The sequence below is a fragment of the Alternaria postmessia genome (assembly GCF_024291825.1).
Source record: "Alternaria postmessia strain BMP 2775 chromosome Unknown scaffold_4, whole genome shotgun sequence".
NCBI lineage: Eukaryota > Fungi > Ascomycota > Dothideomycetes > Pleosporales > Pleosporaceae > Alternaria > Alternaria postmessia.
The window spans coordinates 54,599-74,991 of NW_026260077.1; the positions used below are offsets into that span (position 1 = coordinate 54,599).

General features: G+C 50.4%; 5 protein-coding genes and 1 non-coding gene across 6 annotated transcripts; 4 read left to right on the forward strand and 2 right to left on the reverse strand.

Annotated features, from left to right (window-relative positions):
* Window positions 1-914: 914 nt before the first annotated feature.
* Window positions 915-2,272, forward strand: J4E82_001054 (uncharacterized protein; the record flags this gene model as incomplete). Its single annotated transcript, XM_051727372.1, has 2 exons — window positions 915-1,021; window positions 1,075-2,272. The coding sequence occupies 2 exons, from the start codon at window positions 915-917 to the stop codon at window positions 2,270-2,272; spliced, it is 1,305 nt and encodes a 434-aa protein (XP_051592685.1).
* Window positions 2,273-7,792: 5,520 nt separating this feature from the next.
* On the reverse strand, window positions 7,793-9,849 carry J4E82_001055 (uncharacterized protein; the record flags this gene model as incomplete). Its single annotated transcript, XM_051727373.1, has 2 exons — window positions 7,793-8,365; window positions 8,416-9,849. The coding sequence occupies 2 exons, from the start codon at window positions 9,847-9,849 to the stop codon at window positions 7,793-7,795; spliced, it is 2,007 nt and encodes a 668-aa protein (XP_051592686.1).
* A 1,457-nt stretch (window positions 9,850-11,306) lies between these two features.
* Window positions 11,307-11,378, forward strand: J4E82_001056. The gene has a single exon. It is a non-coding gene; the product is annotated as a tRNA-Thr (tRNA).
* Window positions 11,379-12,602: 1,224 nt separating this feature from the next.
* Window positions 12,603-14,180, forward strand: J4E82_001057 (uncharacterized protein; the record flags this gene model as incomplete). The annotated part of the gene is made up of 1 exon (XM_051727374.1): window positions 12,603-14,180. The coding sequence occupies one exon, from the start codon at window positions 12,603-12,605 to the stop codon at window positions 14,178-14,180; it is 1,578 nt and encodes a 525-aa protein (XP_051592687.1).
* Window positions 14,181-18,960: 4,780 nt separating this feature from the next.
* J4E82_001058 (uncharacterized protein) lies at window positions 18,961-19,590 on the forward strand (the record flags this gene model as incomplete). Its single annotated transcript, XM_051727375.1, has 1 exon — window positions 18,961-19,590. The coding sequence occupies one exon, from the start codon at window positions 18,961-18,963 to the stop codon at window positions 19,588-19,590; it is 630 nt and encodes a 209-aa protein (XP_051592688.1).
* Window positions 19,591-19,745: 155 nt separating this feature from the next.
* On the reverse strand, window positions 19,746-20,279 carry J4E82_001059 (uncharacterized protein; the record flags this gene model as incomplete). The annotated part of the gene is made up of 1 exon (XM_051727376.1): window positions 19,746-20,279. One exon carries the CDS (start codon window positions 20,277-20,279, stop codon window positions 19,746-19,748), a length of 534 nt encoding a protein of 177 aa, XP_051592689.1.
* Between the last annotated feature and the right edge of the window lie 114 nt (window positions 20,280-20,393).

The following is a 20,393-nucleotide window of genomic DNA, read 5'->3' on the forward strand; positions in this document are numbered from 1 at the left end:
CTGATAGACTGTATCAATCGATGCGTGGGACTGTAAGTGATCGATCCGACTGAGTGTCGCCAAGATGATCCACGAAAATGGAGACATATAAACCTTAGGTGTGGAGATTTTCACCATCGACAGAGATAAGTCCTGAGGACCTGCCTTTCTTTGGTAGGTCATACTTCCGTGGTTGTATACAACTACTACCTGGGTAAGCTTGCATTCTTGTCTGAAGTATTGCATAGCAACACAGTCTTATGTCCGATGCCGCTGTCGAGGTGAAGCAGTCTTCCTTCTCATTTTGAAGAGGGAGTGAGGTTGAGATACTGATGATCACACGATCTGTCATGCGGCTCTGACCAATGAGCTTCACTTCTTAGGATAAATGACGAGATCATACCAGGGTAGGTCTGCATCTTCCATTCAGTACTCTGTATTGTCTCTCTCTCCCTGGATCTTTCGCTGGCTTGGTCAAGGTGCGCTTGGATATAGCAAGAGGTAAAGAGTACTAGAAGCGCATGTTAGTAAACTCTCCGAGTGGCACGACCAAGATCGCGACCTACTAGCAGTATACACTAGTAGAACCATCGGGTAGAAGTGCATAGTCTAGAAGTAACCAGCACTGATGAATCTACGCCCGATCTCACCGGTGTTGCTGAGCTCAGCGATTGCGCATCCTCTATTGGGCGCACCGTTCGCGGGGTGCAGTGAAGGACGAAGTGGCTGACCAACAAGATCACCGCACCCACAAGGCTGAGAATGCACTCGACTTGACAACTCATGAGTGCATATAAAACCCCGCGTCTTGGAATGGGTGACAGCGCATGTAATTTGAGCCTCATTTTCGAAGTGATGGCTAATGTGGATAAAGGGAGGTGTTTAGTCCAGCTTTTTCCTTAGTACTAAGAATCGCCATCTAGTGTCTTCGCAACATGTCTGTGAGCGACAACTCCACCTTGGATGTATCGCATGAGAGCGACGGCATGGGCGGGTACGCGTATGGAACAGGAGACATGGTCGTCAGCTCCGAAGAGAAATCGTAAGTTATATACCACAAAACATTTGCAGAGAGGTACTGATGCTTTCAAATAGCCCATATGCGACTACACAGATAGTTGCACTGGACGTTGGACCGGAACCGACCCGGTTTCTTGTACACGATAGTGTCTTGAGCCGGAGCAAGGTTCTCGCGGCGAAGTCTTTTCCAGTAGCTTTCGTCCAACAACCAGTACTTCTTCCGGAGCTGGACCAGAACACGGCACATACTTTGATCCACTACTTGTACACTGGCAAATTCCAAAGCCTCAGTATCTTGGCGTCTTCCGACAAGATAATCCCTGAATTGTACAAACTGGGTACCAGTGTATATTGCGCTGCTGCTCGTTATAAGTTACCAGGGCTTGCTGAGTTGGCCCAGAATAAGATGAAGTCTCTCGACGAAGAAATGAGCATTTTCGATATCCTTTCTGTAGCGAGGGATGTTGCATTCCCTCTACTACCAGAGGATGATGTGTGGTATCCAAGCTACGTCGAAGATTCACTCAACAACGCCATGGCAGATGATCCTGAGCCATTCCGAAAGCCTGATTTTATCACTTCAGTGGGGTCCGATAGCAAGCTCTTACAACTTGTCTGGAAGACTGTGATGAACAACTACGCTCGAGCGCCAGCAACACCTGCAGCCAACAACGAGGAAACCAGCACTCCAACAGCTGAACTTGTGCCGGAGCTGCAGGAATCGACCGGTGATGAAAATGATGTCTCCGCAGTTGTGCCACAAAAGACCGACGAGGCAGGTGAATCCGCAGTAACCGCAGTTTCCGTGCCTGCTCCAAGAGACGACGTTACTGAGGCGCCCATTGCAGAAGACATCATCGTTCCAAAGCCCACCAAGGATGCTGTTCTGAAGACAGAAGACGCTCAACCCACAGAGGAAAAGCCAGCAACGCTTGAGCCCTTCACAGACGAGCTAGACTTCAAGTCCTCGAAGACCTACCAACAGATGGGTAACAAGAAACCAGAGCAAGTCAAGGCTAGCGCTATCTCCTCAGTAGAGACCAAAGCACCCGTTCACGTACGCTCAGACTCCGTGGTACAGGTCGAGCAGCCTTTGGTGACTCCTATCGACGGACAAACGAAGGCTGATAGTGGTGCGCTAGTAGTAGATGAGCCCGAGCAGGTAGTGAAGACCGAACAAGAGGACTCTAACAAGTTGGAAGATGTTGTCCCGCTAAGCAAGAAAGACAAGAAGAAGAAAAAGAAGGCGGCGAGAGCATCTGCCACCGAGTAGGATCGCATCATATGGAGATTCGTTGAAGCAAAGCATATACAACCTAAATTCAATAAGCTTGATGATCTGTCGCAGAATGTTCAAGGTACTTCGAGCTTGTTGTAATTGACATTGACTCGAGTCCCATATCTATGATGTGTTATAACGCTGATTTATTGCGAAGCTGTAGGAAAATAGGATAAGTGGCGCAGTGGCCACATGATTGTGGCTTATCTGTATTGTTTTGCTCGCCGCCTCTAGGCTGCATTCCACTGCAAATGCCCATGGAGGGCACTTGAGCGAAGTTGTGCGTTGATGATGTTGCCAACGAGGCACTTCAGCGAATTAGGTAGCCACAACACATGGTCGTGCGCTAAAATGTCTCCACCGTTCTCCCCACCTCCATCCCACGCATTTCGTGCTTCCAGCCACAGCCACAGTGTGTTGGGTGGTGAACCCTGCACGGACAATCCTGTCACTGTTGCCACCCGGGGCATCTTCAAAAAGTCGTCACCTCCGCCCATCACCACCGCATGTCGTTCACTCGACTTGAAGTATTCGACAACCTGGGTCCGCGCCTCATCCGAAGGATTGATGTATATGTATCTTGCTGGTATCGCCGGACATCCGCGATATCGACCCACTCAGTCATGATTGATTTGGTGCGGGCTATTGCGAGCTCTTCTTCTGTATAGTATCAGGCTTACGTTGTAAGGCAGATACTCATCCTAAACATACCGTTCATGAGTATTCCTCCCCATCTGTGCATCCAGAAATCCGGTGCCTTCATACGGCTCCTGCAAACTATACCCATGCCAGACAGTAGCAGCGTGATAAGCAATGAGATTATGGCGAGGATAGCTTCTTTGGACCAAGACTGATGTGTTTCGGTGGTAGTGGCGTGGCTTGTCACTGGGAGAAGTCAGTGAATTCATAGGTGTAGAGTCTGTATGATAGCAGATCCAACCAGAAGTTCACTGCAGAGTGTGTGCAACAAACACTAGGTAGTTATATCGAATTGCGACGTACAATTTGCAGACATGGCTGTGGCGTGGCAACCTTGGAAACAATCTCGGTCTATGTACTGCGGCGGCTATGAAGGAGGATGTCGACTTAATTCGGTGAGCACTTGAACTGTACACAAGTGGTGTATGGAACAGAGCACAGCAAAGATGTGTGAGGTTTAGTATTTAAAAGGAAGCGTGACGATGACGGCGGGCAGCATGTACAGACGCTCGGACCATGGTGTAGTATCGAGTTGAGAGAGTGGCCAGTATTATTGGAGGATTTCCCGGCCTAATGAGGTTCTAACGCTTTGCGTATGACTACCCGACGCATCTGGCGTGGCAGAGGGGCTCAGGCATCGCAATCGCTGGCCAATGATGCGCAACTGCATTTCGCGGTGTCCCCGCGGCCGTTCGTGTCCTTTACCTGACCGCTTGAGAAGGTCTTGGAGGGAACCCGCCCCTCATTTCACATTGATGCTCCAGGCTCGCCGACTTCCGTCTGCTGCACCGTCCCGTTTTGGAGTACCGTCACATGACCAGCCCCAGCCCAAAACGCTCTCGGATCCTCAGTCTCCTGTTCTACAGGTAGTTTTTCTCTGTCCCGTTGAAAACAAAAATGTCAGCTATTGAAAGAAAGAAATTGCGTTTGTTAAAGAAGGTCGCAGGTGATCAAACCAATTTGCTCAGAATAGGGACAGTCTTGTTACCTTTGAGAAGAGACACATTCGAACGATATGAAATCAAATCCAAAACCATGGCAGTATCGGTCAGACCTGAGGTATCGACTGGTACAGTATCGATGGGGAAGGGTATGCGTGGATTTCAGCCTTGCGAACAGAATACATCAACCGCGAATGGAGTGAACCTACCAAAAAGAGGCGAAGGGCGGCGCACACGGTCGTGCGCTAAAATGTCTCCACCCTTCCCCCCCGCCTCCTCCAGACCCTCCTTTCCACAACGCATCAGCCAGTAGTGAACCACGTCATCGACTATCATACACCACCTCTTTCACTTACTTCACGAAGGACAATCTTTAAGCACGTTACCTGGCTAAGTCTCTTGCCTACCTACTGCAATACCTACCAGCATGCAGGGCCCGTCAACTCGCATGACGAGGTCTTCAGCCTTTCGGGGTCGCTCATATTGACTGCGTGACAGTGAGGTGTGTTATCACGGACATGGTAAGTAAACTTGCGACCGACAACTTCATGCACACAGGAGTGCTATTCAATTGGTATTTTCTCTACTACAGTCAACCAGTGCAAAAGAATGATCAAAAAGAGGAGGTTACGTGTCATTGTTCTATCACTCAATAGCTGAATGCAGCTCCAGGCTATTTTCGGCCATTTTCTGGAATAATATGACATTCAGCATCACGCCAAACGCACTAAAAGCTTCGGAATCTTTTCCACGTGTACAAAATACCGTACTGGCTGTCTGTCACGACTCCCCTCAACCCTTGCAAACCATCACTGCCTCCACTCATTTATCCGGCTCGACGACCGCGATAGTCTAGGCCCTCGCCGCATTCGAAGCATCGATGTATATGTATCTTGCTGGTACCGCCGAACGTTCGCGATATCGACCCAGCCGGTGCTGGTTGGTCTGACATGGATTGTTGCAAGTTCTTCATCTACATGCCATCAGTCATTAAACTGGGCTTGTAGATGCTACGCCACCTACAATTCATGAGTTGTCTTCGCCACCCTGACAATTTCCAACGATTGGAGTTTTTCAGGCAATGCTTACACGCCAGACCTATGCCGGATAACAAGACCATGATGAATATGGAGACTAGGGCGAATATGGCTTCTCTTGACCATGGCTGCCTTGTTGCAGAGACCGAAGCAAGCTCAGTTACTAGAAGCGATCAGTATGTTGACAATAGTACATATTTCCGTCCCTTCATGAATGCATCGAACAGGATAATAGTAGTACAAGCTGAACCTTAGTAACTAAACTGAAATACACATACAATTTACGGCCATGTTCTGAGGTCTGCGGTGATAGATTCCGGGGGAGACAAGACAGCAGTGATGGTTTAGTATCCTTAACGTTCTGAATCGGTGGTGTTACGAATCCAAGAAATCCTACGCCAAACGTCGGATCTGTTCTGGAGTAAAGAGTGAAGTGATAGCACCACAAGAAGTCGCGAGTCACAGATACTGACGGTGGTCGAGAGAAGAAGGTGTAGGTTCGGACAGATTATATGTGCCGACGATGACCCAAGCAGCCAGTTGGGAGGTACTTTGGAAGATAAACGCTCTAAGTGGCCGATCGGCTCGCGCTACCTATTTGTCCGTATTGGAGCTTCCGTAGCAGCGGTCGAACTAGATCAAAGAGACAAGCTTCGGTTGGTCAAAATATTGTGTTGCACTTGTATTGCAGGTTTGAAAGATGTGATGTTGACAAATATAAAAGACGAAATATAGTATGGGGATGGAACAGACATGTGCGAATAGACAGAGTTAGCGATTGTAATACCAATAGCAGGCATCCCTTGAGGCCCTGTCTGGCGCCGCCTCATGGTCCGCGGTAGGGATCCGGGGGCTTGGGATTAAGATGTACCCTTTGCGTTTCTGACTTGACACTACTACTTTCGCGCTTAACGCTTTCTCGACTCGTGCTGGCGGTGCGCCACATTAACAACCTACAGGTTACACGCTGACTGCATGCATAGATCGACGCATAAATAACCGCATTAGGACTGGGTGCTTTTCTTTTTACTCTCGCTAGAATCTCCGGCAGACATGCCACATGCTTCCTGAGATCGGATCAGCTGTGGTAATGCTATGGTCTGTGGGTCGTTAATGTGGCGCGCTGCCAGCACGAGTCGAGAAAGCGTTAAGCGCGAAAGTGTGGTGCAAGTACGCAAAGGGTAGGGTTTCAGCAATATCTAGCCTTGCGTGGCAACTGCACATTCAAAGATGCTGGGAACCAGTAGAATACGATATCAGTCTCTCCATGATAGGTTAGAGAGAAGGATGGAGACGGTTACATTTGACCTCGCTCTTCCAAAAGCACTTCATTCATCTGCGGTGACATCTTGTATGTTTCGTCGGTCTTGGTAAGACGAGCAGGCTTTCATTCGCAGAGTGATTTACAGTCTGTTCCTTCATAGTATACTCCATTACTCTGACAGGTTGTGGAGTGTGCTGTACTTCGTCGCGAAAGCGCTTTGCGGCGTACATGCTACTTCGTCATTGTGCTGCCGAGCCGGTGCTCCACAAAATTCAAGGTTCCGCGAATCCATGAGACTGTTCACCGCTTAATACTCACCTTCATTCGCTGCTCTCCAGAAGCGACTTCACCGGTGCTTTGCGGGCGAATGACTTTGTTGACGAGGCCTGGGGCGGTGCAGGCGGTAGTATGTTCTAGCGAGCCGTCATATCGCCAGTACGAGAATCGACAAACTGGCTGGGTAGCTTTCAAGTCCCACTGACTGATTTATAAGAGTCTCGAGAAATCAACTTCCGTATTTCAGTCAAAATGAGATAGTTCTCATGGCCAAATCGCGGTTCAAGGTACAGGACTCTGCAGCAGGAAAGCATGATGCTGCTCAAAGTGATCATTTTTATCCAGCCTTTTAGATGCATATCCACAATGATTGAACTTGATGAGCTTATGCTACTTCTTGAGTCACGAAGAACATTCGTCGAAAGCTGTGTAGAAAACAGGAGTGAATATCAGGATACAGACAGCTACCCCTACCTGGGTATAACAACGCAGGAAGGGCGGAGATGGCGTACGGAATGACAAGGAGCTGATTGGTGCGTAGGCGATAGTCAGGAATATGTAGCATTGGTTTCAGCCTTGGGGACAGGACGCGAGAAAGCGAACGCAGCTTGCCTTCCAACGAACATAGTCCAAGTGATTAAAGGTGGGTGACGAGCTTTTTGGATTGCTTGTCCGGCTGTGGTCAAGCTTGGGTATGAAGGGCTAAAAGCCGGTGACACTGAATTTCAATGAAGCGAGAAAGCATTTTCAATACTCATTTCATTCCCTACCCAAGACTATTCATTCTCAAAGAATTTCATACCGATCCTACCCTCAGCGACCCGGCACTTACAGTAGGTATATATGCACCAGGCGCTCAAGGTCATGGAAAGTAGGTATATACATGAGCAATCCAGCCCATCCGAAACCCTCCCAGCGGACAGGTAGTAGCAAAACTAGTAAATATCCTCAAGACATTATCGACTAAAGTATCTCGCCTCGCCTGCCCCAAGACCGACCACATAGACATGACGGGGGATGGGTTATTGCGAGGCTTCGGGGTATAAGCATCGAAAAGCAAAGAGGTCGAGTAGCGACTGGACTTCTACTGCACACCTTGTCACAGAGTAACTATCCATGTAGAACATGCAGCGAAAGCAGCCGCTACTGAGAATCGAAGCTAAGCGAAGGGAACGCGGTAACAGATTCGCAAGGAAACCAAAACCGCAAATTGTAAGGAAACGCAAGGGAAACAATAATAATAAGAAACCGCTCAAAACGTTCCTCATAAAAGCACCAGTCTAAGATCAACCCAAGTTTACATGGCCATACCAGGGACCGGCTTCCGACTCGGCATGGGAAGAGGACCGTTAGGGGAGATGGCGTTGGGATTCATGGGGCTAGGCCCAGGAGCTGGACCTCGTCGCGGGTTACCAGCCTGGCTCGCGGAGTTGGATCGAGGACGGCCACCCATTTGAGGTGGAGCCATCTGCGGTCCACCGCCGTATGGGCCAGGAGACATGGAGCGTGGTGGACCGGCGTAAGGCGCATTGCTGTTAGAACGACCACGGGGAGCACCTTGCTGAGGAGCGTTGCTGTTGGATCGCATGCGAGGGCCTTGCATTTGCTGAGGCGACATCTGGCGAGGGGACATTTGACGAGGACCGGGGCTACCTTGAGGCATGCTAGGGGAGTTCATACCACTGGCTGGAGACTGAGGACGGGGCTGAGGACCACCGGGACCCATCTGTGGGCGGACAGGAGGGCCGCGCATGTTGCCTTGTGGAGGGCCTTGACGAGGCGGGCCATTACGAGGCTTGACTGGGTGCTTGGAGAGACATGTGCGGGGAACAACACCTTGCTGCGAACGGTCCATACGAATGCAGAGAGCCTGTAAAGAATTAGTGATGTTGTTTGGTCAAAATAAAAATGCAAACTTACCCAGCCGTCATCATACTCGTGGAGCATGCGAACGAGTTGACCAGCGTGGAGATCGAGTTCATCTTGCATGGAAGGCTTGAAATCAAGTTGAACACGATGTACATTGTTAGGACCAGGACCAGGAGCAGGGCTTTGGGGACGAGCGCCAGCCATTGCGCCAGCGACAGGAGGGGGACCGGTAGGGGCTGGGCCAGGAGAAGCAGGAATGTCCTCGGTCCATGCTGGGCTTGCCGGAACGCTGGCATTGTTGGCGGCGACTGGTGGTGGAGGGGGAAGTTCAGACTTAGGAGGCGGGCTCGAAGTCGCGACTCCTGCCAGCGCAACCGCGTTCACATCAGCTGCAGCGATAGCCGGAGCTGGGTTGGCGAAGTCGGTACTGGGCTGAGTGGAGTGCATAGCGGAAACCATTGGAGAAGCATTGGGAGGCGAGTCGGGAATGGAAGCTTGCTGAGTATCGACCGCAGCATTGTTTCCGAAGGGGTTCGCTGAAGGAGGGCCGGATTGAGTCTCAGGATCTTTGAAGGGATCGGCAGCTGGGGCATTCGCAGCACCACGTCGTTCCCAAGCGCTTGTTGGACGCTCAGCAGAGGCAGAAGGTGAGAGGTTACGGTTCTGTGATGAAGCAGCGGCACCACCGGCAGCGGCAGCAACATTGAGCAAGTTTCCTCCGCTCTTTCGCTGCTCGTTGAACGCTGGGTCAAATTGGGTAACTGGTCGCAAGCTGAGACGAGGTGCGGTCGAAGCAGTGCGAGCAGAACGGATACTAGCAGCCGGAGCAGCACCAGCCATAACCTGAGGTGGTGGTGGGTGGGGTGCGTTGTACATCTCGGTCTTCTCATTCTCCTGTGCGGCTGCTGCAGCCATTTGCTTCTTCTTGCGACGGTACAGAAGCAAGATACCAGTGAGTACGGCACATGCGGCAAGGAGTAAACCCAACGCAAGACCCGCCTTCGCACCGGTGGACATGCCCTCCTCAGAGTCTGCGGCGGCGGCCGACGAAGAAGAAGCGGTAGCTGAAATGGTGGCCGCCGTAGCAGATGCGAGACCTGCGATTGACGAACCGGCGCTGGGTGTAGGAGACTTGGTTGCTACCATAAGGGTCGAGGCAACCTTGAGCGGGCTCTTGGTTGTGCCGGTCTCCTCCACGATAAGATCATCGTCAGAATCCTGGGTCGAAGACGGCTTCCTTGCGGTTGTGGTGGGCTTTGTGGGCTTGGCAGTCTCCTCCGGCTCTTCCTCCTCCTCTGTAGTGGTGGTCTCACGAGCACGTGTAGCAGGCGCGGGCAGTGCAATTCCTGGCTTCTCGGTTGGCTCTGGCGCGTCGTCTCCTTCAGTCATTACCATGACCTGCGTCACGACCACGACCGGACCGTCATCGTCGTCCCCACCACGTTGCCGGCGCATAAGATGCGCTCCGGCGTGTTGGTGCGCCATGGCGTGCATTATGGCGTATCAACAAGGTAAAGTTGATGTGATTATATCTTATGTTGTTTGTTTGTATAGCTTTCAAGTAATTCCGCCGTAGACTTTACTATGACCAGCTCTTGCGTTGGGGGTTCCGTGAAGTACGTGATTGGGTATTACGCGCAAGAATGTCTCGAGTGAAGTCGGCTTGTTGTAAGGAATGTGGTGCTCGAAGGGCGCACAGATTTGGATGTCGTATGTTGGGTGAACTAGGCACTATACAGAAAAGAGTGTGTAAGTATGGGTATGTTTGGTAAAGAGTGAAATGCAGCAGGCCGCGCTTGATGAAAGAAGGACAAGACGACAACCTGGCCGCAGGAGTACGTGATGTCGTGAGAGGAATTAGAGAGGCGGCGTGGAGGTGAAAGAGTGTCGGCGCAGGACGCGGCAGAGAGACAGGGAAACAAACGGCAGAGCGCCAACCAAGCTCGAAACGCCCGCGTGCCTGGCAAGGCCGAACGATGAGAGCTGATCCGTGCAGCCGTACATCTTGCCGTGATGCGCATTAGCCTGAAGTTAGGGCCAGGTACGCGTCAATCGTGATTGGACCTCCCATCTAATTTCCTGGGGGCGTTTGGCGCTCGAGCTATTTTCTGCCTCAGCCTCGCGTTGGTGTGCGAATGGCGGTGCAGACCCCCTTATCGAGGGTGATTATCGGCACGTTTGAGATGGCGACATGGCTTGAGCCGTGTTGAAGAGATCCTTCATGTCATCATAGTTGATTGAGGTGGTCAATGCGCCTTGTCTATATGTGCCACAGGTGTCCTCGTGGCGTAATATTGCTTTGACTAGCATCGCCCACTGATTTGCCCATCGAGGGTGAGTAGGTCGAAAGAGCAGTCATGTGGCGGCCCAAGGTATATCCTGCGCGACCGGTAATTACCTGCAGATGACAGATGCAAGTCTGGGTGCCTCGTGCATGGAGTTGCTTTCCTCGGCCGGTTCCCGTCGAGTCGTAATTTCGCTCGCCATCAAAGCTGCATAAAGACACGGCAGAGCCCGGGCGATGGCAGCATGAACGCGGTAGGCGGTTGCATGTTTGCGATAATGGCTCCCAGCGGTCGCGTGCTTACATCGCGTCTGCGTAGTCCGCGATGTCCTGGGGCATAAGGCAGAGGAGGTGCTGAAAAGAAAAGTGATTGACAACCGGAGATTTCCAGCGGTGGTATTAGCAAGAAGCAATGACAGACCTCCGTCGCGCAAAATCGGTTCTCGAGGTCATTGGCAGCGAAGTGTGGTTCTACATCCGAATTCCGCGATCATGCGCAAGTGTGGAGAGTGCAGGTGCGGGTACAAAGCCGAAACTGGACACTCCACAACTCTTGTACAGCCCAAAGGCCCTTCAATCCCAGTTGTGCTTTTTCGACAACACAGCTTCTAGAAATATAGAACGCTGAAATCGATTAGTCATCATCGAAACAACTTCAGCCTTCCTAGCTCAGTGGTAGAGCGCGTCACTAGTAATGACGAGGTCGTCAGTTCAATTCTGGCGGAAGGCATTGTTTTTGCAGAGCGCCCTCTACTGGCGCACTAAGAACAACCAACTATCGAATTCACTCATGCTATGTAATGCCCAAAATGGCTCTTGTTTTTGCTTCACCATCAATAGTAGCGGCGCACTATTTCGCTCACATGTTGTTTTTCTTCGTGTGCTCATCTAAGCAATCTCCCGCCATCAATGCTGCGAGAAAACCTTATGCTGGTGTTCAATCATCGATCGAGGATATCACATTAGATCATTTAACAAGTCGCTCCGGTTCAATCCAATCCTTTCTCCTTTACCTGTCTTGTATTTTTCTAGTACGTGTGTCCATAAGACTAAACTGTGCCAAACCTCGCAAAGATGCGATTGCGCGACGGGGTACATACGCGATACATAGAGTGTGTCGCGAGAAGAGCGACCCCATCGCAGCTGCTGAAGACGCGCTCCCGAGTGCTGGGCATCCGATGCGCGAAGTTTGGGAAACGAGGTGGCACACAGAATACCCAGTGGAAGAGGGAGAAGCGGCAAAGCGCCGCTTTGCGAAGAATTGAGAGACGCGCATAACCCTTCAAAAGATATCCTAAGTACTGAGGGAGGAGTTCTTGCATGTGAAGCTTGCCTGCAGCTGGCCTGCAGCTGGCGGGGAAAGAGGCGCCGAAAAGCTGGAGCTTGGGTGCAGAATAAGTGGGGAGGTCTGGATAGTCGATGCGCTACCGGCGTCCAGTCACCGATTCACATAGCTTTCTTGCATCCCATCTTTTTGGACTTCCTCATCATGCATCGAAGCCAATCAGCGACACTCTGAAGCAAGTCAGGATCTTCATCGGAATTGCCGCTTCCGCGTTGGATCATTGTGAATCCAAAATCAACTGCAGCGTCGCACATCCATCTCGGTCCGCCATCAAACTGCCACTCAGGGTCAGAGCTCCATTTGATGGCCAGCGCTGCTCCCATTCAGAACAGGCCATACCGCTCACACAAAGTACCGGCCTGTACACGATGTCGCTCGCGCAAAATCCGATGTCATATCGACATTCCTGGAGAACCATGTCTATCATGCCGAGAAAGACGACTCAAGTGTCAATATGTCGAAAGTTCAACAACCAGTTCGCCTACAGATGATGGCTCTGACCGGCGGCCTTCCAAACGACGGCGACATAGCGAGCCTGAAGATGGCCCTTCTCGACCTCGCTCAGCCCCCATCTTGCACAAAACCAACAACAACCCTTCTGCCTCCATCATGCTTGCGCCGCATTTCGCTGAAGACATTGACATCTTCAATCGGCATATCTCCCAGCATCGGAAAGCAGAGGGCGAAGTGGAATCTTCGAACTACCAGACGCTTCTACATGATGCGAAAGACCCAGTGGTGTACTTGACTGTCCCAAGGTTTCGCACAGGTCTACCACCCAACAGCGGTTGTGGAAGAGAGCAATTGGAGATTGTTGAACAGATCATGGGACCTTTTAAGCGCGAAGTGGTGGAACTATATTTCAACCACATTCATTATCATTTCCCCATCCTGGATGAGGAAATGTGTGAGACGCTGCGCACGGGTCAATATGGCAAAGTACCAAACAACTTGATGTGTGTGATCTACGCACTTGCGTCGCCGCACTGGAGTAAATCGGACACGTTAAAGATGCACCCCAAACCGAACTCATATTACGTCTGGAATAAGGGTATCTCAGCGACACTGGAAGACTTTCTCAGTCCTGGGATGTCTACGATACAAGCCGCTGTGCTCGATCAGGTTGGACGGCCTTCTGTTTCCATCATCGGCAACATCACTCTCTGCGGTCGGACGGTTTCTTTGGCTCAGACATTCGGATTGCACAGGGATCCATCAAAGTGGAACATCACGGAGAATGAAAAGTCTGTTCGAATGCGACTCTGGTGGTGTGTCCTCATCACCGATCAGTGGTCTAGTGTCGCATATGGCGCACCGCCATATGTGTCCAAAGGCTACTACGACGTCCCGCGGCCGACTGTGACGTCGCTCATTGGAAGCAAGGCAACCTCTCAGCAGAAGCAGACTACTACCTGCTTTGTATATCTATGCTCTCTGACGGAGCTGCTTGCGGAAATCTTGCCTTTCGTCTACCAGATCAACCCAGATCGAATACAGCTTGCACGGGAAACCGATCGTTTCAAGCAGGAACTGAACGAATTGGAAGGGCAGCTCCCTGAATGGCTGCCTCTTCCGAATCGCCCAGGAACGCCTATGTTATGGCTCTCGTTCCTCTCGATCAGGCTGGTACTTGCCCGTGTCATCTTCCGCGCCGCAGTCCTCGACGGAGACGGTAGCATAGGACGGAACAGGATGGATCAGTTACGCATTGCTTCATCGGAAGTTCTTGACTTTATATTGACCATGGGCGAAACGCAATTCCTGGACTTTTGGTTACCTTATGCGACTCATCTCTTGGTACATGCCATCACCGTCTCGCTTCGTTGCACCGTCGAAACTCAAGACCCCGAAATACGGAACACGTCTGTCGCGCGCCTCCAACGTGTAATCGCGCACATTCAGCATGCGCGAGATAACTATGACTGGGATCTTGCAAATTACGTTTTGGAAAGGTGCGCTGATCCGGTGTCGAAGATTGCATCTTTGAACGCGCGAGAGGTGCCGCAGCCGTCGGAAACGGAGCCCACCAGCATTGTTGCTAATGGAAGTGGAAGCGAAGTGCCGGTAATGCCCAACTTTGACGACGCGAGTTTCTTATTATCGGACATATTGGACCCGAACGCTTTTGACTTTTCTTGGGATGCGTTATGGGATACGCCGTCCGGTATGACCAACTTCTCACTATAGGGTCTTCGTGTTTCGGCGTTCCTACGACTTTGATTATACGTGGTAGCAAGTATCAAGAGCACTTTATATGCCTGCGCGTAAGCCTGCAGGTACCCCACTTCAAGTCCCCCTGTCACAATAACCGTGCCTCTATCAAGATTCGCATACTGACGCAACATCCTCGCCATCAACCTTGGACTTTGACATGTTAGCAATTTGAGATCCACCGCAAATATGGCCAATATCACACAAATTGAACAAAGCACGCTTTTGCGTCGAGCGCGTCAATCATTCGACAACCAGACCGATTGCGAAGTCTGCAGCAATATACTTTCGTGCGCTGGACAATCTGTCGAAGTCTCCGAAGGATATCCCCTGGGTCTGGTCGAACATCTTCTGCAAAGCCAATGTCCTCATGTGGCCTTGTTCAAAGACTTGTTGCAGAAACTTCTTGCAGGTGATCCAGGTTGTGGCAGGTTGCCCTTAGTACTTTACAACGATGTTTCTGAGCCTGGGTTCATAAGCTTTTGGCTACGACGTTTGCCCACGGCAGAGTTTATGATGCTTCATACACATTCAGATTATATGGGACTAATCCACAGGCTTGCAGTTCCCAACCATCCCGGAACGATGCGACCAGTAGACCCTGAATGGATCGACGTGGGTTTGATTAAAGAGTGGATAACGACGTGCGATGCAGCTCATGGAGTTCAATGCAAACAAGTACCATGGCTCAAGCATCTAGAGCCTATAAGGCCCAAATACCTCATCGATACATTGGAAATGTGTATTGTTGGGGGCGAGCAAATCGAAGCCGAGTATATCGCACTGAGTTACCAGTGGGGACAGACTGAAACACTTCGGAATACAATTGAGACGCGTGAAAGACTTCTCGCGCCGTATTCGCTCCTGAACCAGGAATTCGCTACAAAGATACCACGAACAATTAGCGATGCTTTCGCTTCTGTTGAATTGCTGGGCTATAGATATCTTTGGGTGGATGCTTTGTGTATTGTAAGTGAGGAATCTGTGCCTAATGTGTGGCGAAGAGTATCTGACATTTCACAGACCCAAGATGATCATGTTCAGCTTGCTGCTGAGCTGTGTCAAATGCACCGCATTTATAACTCAGCTAGCTTCACTATTGTTGCCGCCGATGGGTTCGATGCGAGCTACGGACTACGCGGGCTCAAAGGCCGAACTGCCGCAAGGAAGCACCCTCAAGTGTCTATGAAATTATCTGGTTCTGAATGGATGGCAACACGTCATCCATCGACACAATACACAGAGCGCCGAGGACTAACCCTTTATCACACACGAGCATGGACATTCCAAGAGTTTCACTTCTCACTCCGGAGGCTAGTCTTTGCTAACGACGCTGTGGAGTGGCATTGTGAACATGGCCAGATGCGTGAAGATGTCATCATGGAACTACCCAAACCAGGTGATCAGGATTTTGTTAGGCTGTCCCGACGACCAACGTCGAATCAGTGGTTCAGAACCGCAATGCCAACGCCTTCTTCAATGATTGATTTGGTGGATGCCTACAATGTCCTCAACTTGAGTTACCCCGAAGACGCGTTTCCTGCATTCACCGGCGTTCAGAGTCTGCTCGAACGACTTTACCAACCTGGCTTTCTTTACGGACTTCCTGAATTCTGGTTTGACATCGCGTTGTGTTGGACTCCTACAACCGTTTCACGACGTGTAAGACGTCACGAAGCCGCAAGTTCGACACGCCCTGCTGAAAATTCGTCCCAATTGCCGAGTTGGTCTTGGATTGGTTGGGCCGGTTCTGTGCGATTCCCTACTGATGATGTCTTGGGGAATGGCTTCACAGAACCCGTCACAAAGTGGTATACACTAGCCGATCCTACCTCTCCTGAGCGCAGACCGATCAGTTCAGAATGGTATCAATACCGCTCACAAACAGTAGACAGTCGCTTAGACATTCTGTCTAAGGGATGGACGCAGCATACCGATGAAGAAGGAAGAATCGTGTTCAGCCATACTCGACGCCCGTACGCGAACTACCTATACCCATTTCCTGTTCCAGAACCTTCATCGACATTTACAAGCACATCTGTCTCAGAAACCGCATACCTCTTCGCCCGAACTACTCGGACATTTCTGCTCGGCAAGCAGGTGCATGTAAAGTCCAACAGGTTATGTGCGCACCATCCACTGTGGCTAGCATCGCCGCAAGGTCGATATGTTGGCTTTCTTCATCTCAATAATGAGGAAGAACAATCCTACTTTGAACATGCGGGTAGTGACTCATTGTCTCTAAACCCCCTCGAGCTCGTAGCGATAAGCAGAGGCACTTCCAGGTTATTGCTAACCTCAGAAATAGACTGGAATATCGAGACCGAGGTAGAGAAAATAGAATATTATGAAGGGACTGAAAAAGGACAGGCTGTTGATTGCATCTTTGTGCTATGGATTGAGTGGCAAGACGGTGTCGCGTATCGGAGAGCTTGTGGGGTAGTCACCGCTGAAGCCTGGGAGCAGGAAAGAGAGGAAGAGCTTGTTGATCTAATCCTTGGGTAGTAGAGGTGATTTTTCAGTAGAGCCAGAAATTCTAGGCTCTAAGCTAGCATCAACCTTTTGCGACATTGATGTATTGAGTTGGGGCCGGACGCTTTCGATCTCTCGGAATGCGTTGGGGCATGGTACTTGGAACAGCAAGATCTTCAACCTGAGGAATCTCTATTTTGCATCTCATCTATACATCTGAAACTTCAAACTGTCAGCTCCGGAGTATAGAGAGCTCCTTTTCATTGCATGTGTGGCCAGCACAGGCCACCTTTTTGGCGCATCCATCAGACGGCCCCAGTGGAAAGAACAGACTTACCCCGCACCAACATTATACTCTGCTGCCATCCTTCGGTAAGAGAATGTACTGTCACCAAATCTGCTGAAAAGCACCCCGTCGTACGTAAATGTTAGTCAAAGTCGTGACCTCAAGCTCACTTGGTAATGCTCTTGGGAGGAAATGCCCGCGCAGCTACTCGCGACGTCCGTACAGAGACAACTTCGGAAACGCCACGACTGAATCCGGTGGCATGCGACATTTGCAACCGCATCTTCGCAATCGCCAGCGCTCCTGTCCAACAATCTACGGAAGAAACATTGGGAAACCTACAGGATCTCCTTCGAGGGGACTGTACGCATGTTGCTTTATTCGAGAACGTTAGAGAAGCTTGGCCACAGGTGAAACACCCCAAATATCGGGTTCAAGATCCCTCTATTTTGAATATCAAGGCGAGAAAATGGATGAAAAATATTTCGTTCGAACCAATACTTCCATCCCGTAAAGCGCGCCCTGACGATCAATTACGGAGCTGCTGGGAACTGGTATGTAGAGAAGATGTTCCTGGCCATCCTGGGACCTCTTTATACGTCAACGAGCAATGGATCAATCTCGATGTTCTCCGGCGTCGCATTGCGCTTTGCGATATGAACCATGGTAAAAGATGCGGAGGAGGTCGCTTGTCCAGAAAAGAAGACATGATCAGGCCACGATATCTTGTTGATACCCATCGTGCTTGCCTTGTATATGGAGAGGCTGTCCAGCCAGAATATGTTGCGCTAAGCTACCAATGGGGTCAAATCGACAGCCTTCGAAACAACACCCAGCTCTGCAAAGATCTCTTAGTCACAGGCTCACTCGCGACGGAAGGGGTTGCCTCAAGGATCCCACAAACGATTAGAGATGCGTTCGCAATGGTGAAACTACTACACTACCGCTATCTATGGGTAGACTCGCTTTGTATTGTGAGTGCGCGACTCTCTGAACCTAAGCTATCCATGACACTGATCGCTTCTTGCGCGACAGGTTCAAGACGACCATCAGCAACTACGGTCTGAGCTGTCCCAAATGCATCGGATATACAACAGCGCTACTTTTACCATCATCGCGAAAGACGGACTTGATGCAAACTATGGGCGTAAGTGCCACCACGAAACTGTATGCAGCATATAAAGTGACTTTATATACCAACCTTTAGTGCGCGGTCTCGAAGGCACTACTGCACCCCGGCGCCACAAGCGGACATATGCCAGGTTATCAAACTCGGAGATCCTTGTTCAGACAAACTCCATGTCGCCCCCTGACAACCGTGTTCCTAGCAAGTATCAAGAAAGAGCATGGACATTTCAAGAGCAGCTTATGTCCAGGCGTGCGATTCACTTTGCATCAGGAGCCGTTGAATGGCAGTGTAACCACGGAAGCCAAGCAGAGTACGATCTTTTGTTGCCTGATCACTTGTACAAGCGGAGTGACTTTCAGTTTCAATCAATCACAAGAAATATGCCAACACCAATGGGGCTAAATACAGCGATAGGGCTTTATAATCAACGCGAGTTGAGTTTTCCAGAGGACGCATTCGCTGCATTCGCTGGAGTGCAATCTATGCTGGAACGCAATCATGCGGACAGGTTCCTCTACGGACTGCCAGAATTCTGGTTTGACATAACCTTAAACTGGACGCCATCATCGCATGAAGGAATCGTAAGACGTGTGCCTTCAGAGCAGCATCGATCGTTCCGGCAGCCCTATCAGCTACCTAGTTGGTCATGGCTTGGTTGGGCAGGTCAGGTTGCATTTCCAGCGGACGCAGGACTCAGGATGAACGACCGCTATCCCAACCCTTGCTTCACAGTACCTGTTACGACGTGGTATACGATGCCCATCCCATCATCCAATGAGAGAAGAACAATCGGCTCGGGATGGTACAAGCACAGACTATCGGTGCGTGATACTTCAGCCATACTTCCAATCGGGTGGAAGCGCATTTGGATGGACGATGAAGATCTGAAAAAGCTTGCATTAGGGAAAGGCATTGTACCAGACTGTTTGTTGGAGCAGAAATACTACTTCAAGCACGATAAGGCGAAACTCAAGTACCGGTATCCATTTCCCACCTCCTTGCCTTATCGAGGCGAACAAGAAGCACCGTCGTTACAAACAGCGTATCTCTTTGCCAGAACCGAGCGTGCTTACATGTGCGGCCAAACCATATCGCCTACGCGCGTACGGTACAAACGTGATGGGTACAGTTTTTCCATGTGGCTCATACGGTCAAATGGTCAACATGTTGGCTACATACAACTCCACAACAGCAAGGACATGGAAGCATTTGAGTCATCCGCAAGCCTGCGCTCAATGGAGCTTGTGGCAACTTGCAAAGGATACACCGCGAATGTATCAGTAGTCGGAGAAGATTGGAACGTGTTTCCAAGCGAAGAAGGAACTAATGAACAACGTCGTATCGGAAGGCATCTTTTCAGAACACCCAAGGCATGCTACTTCGTACTATGGATCGAGTGGATCGATGGTGTTGCTTACCGGAAGGCAAGCGGCGCGGTTGCTGCAGAGGCTTGGGAGCAAGATAGAGAGAAAGAGCTTGTGGATCTTATCCTAGGGTGATGAACGTATCCCGCCGCATGCCGTCGAATTGGGCACCTTGCATTGTTGATGGCGTCTCGTTGAAAAATGTCGCAACTGACACAACTGTGTAGTAAGACAGATGTATGCATAACCAATTAGAGCTGCTCTATGTCTTCATATCCAAGACCCCCATCTCACACACTATGCCTCCTCCTCCTCCCCTTTCCACCCATTCCGGTTGCGAAAACAGGTGCATACTCTAGCCTCGCCATCTCCAAACCCCCAGCATCAAGCCAAGCTACGATAGCAACATGAACGTCATCCAAGAAACTCCAGTCATCGCTACCCTGAGTCCCGCTGTTGGTGTTGTCGTTCTCAAGAGGATTGTCGTTGCTGTAGACTGAGCTAGGACTGGGTGGATAGATGCTCGTATGTGGCTCTTCCTTCTTCTCCTCATCATCGCCGTTCGACGACATGTCAGGAGCAATATCCATCCTATTGAATGCGTCGTCTATTTCTGCATACGTTGGGATTGTCTCAGCAAAAATAGTTTCCAGTATGGAGGATGTACTGCCACTATCCCCCAGCAACGACGAAGATGACGACGATAGCATTACATCCTTTTCCTCGGTACACGCATCATCTTCCTTTTGAGATGGCGATGCGGGATCAGCGTGGACTCTCTCAAACTCACAGAACCTACAGTCTGCTGCACAGTTTAGTGGCATGTCTCGTGGAGGGGACAACAAAGGTCGTTGTGGATCGACTATTCAATGTACGTCAAGGTGTAATAGGATTGACTTATGTAGATGTGAATCTGGACAGTGCTGTTCATGTGGGGG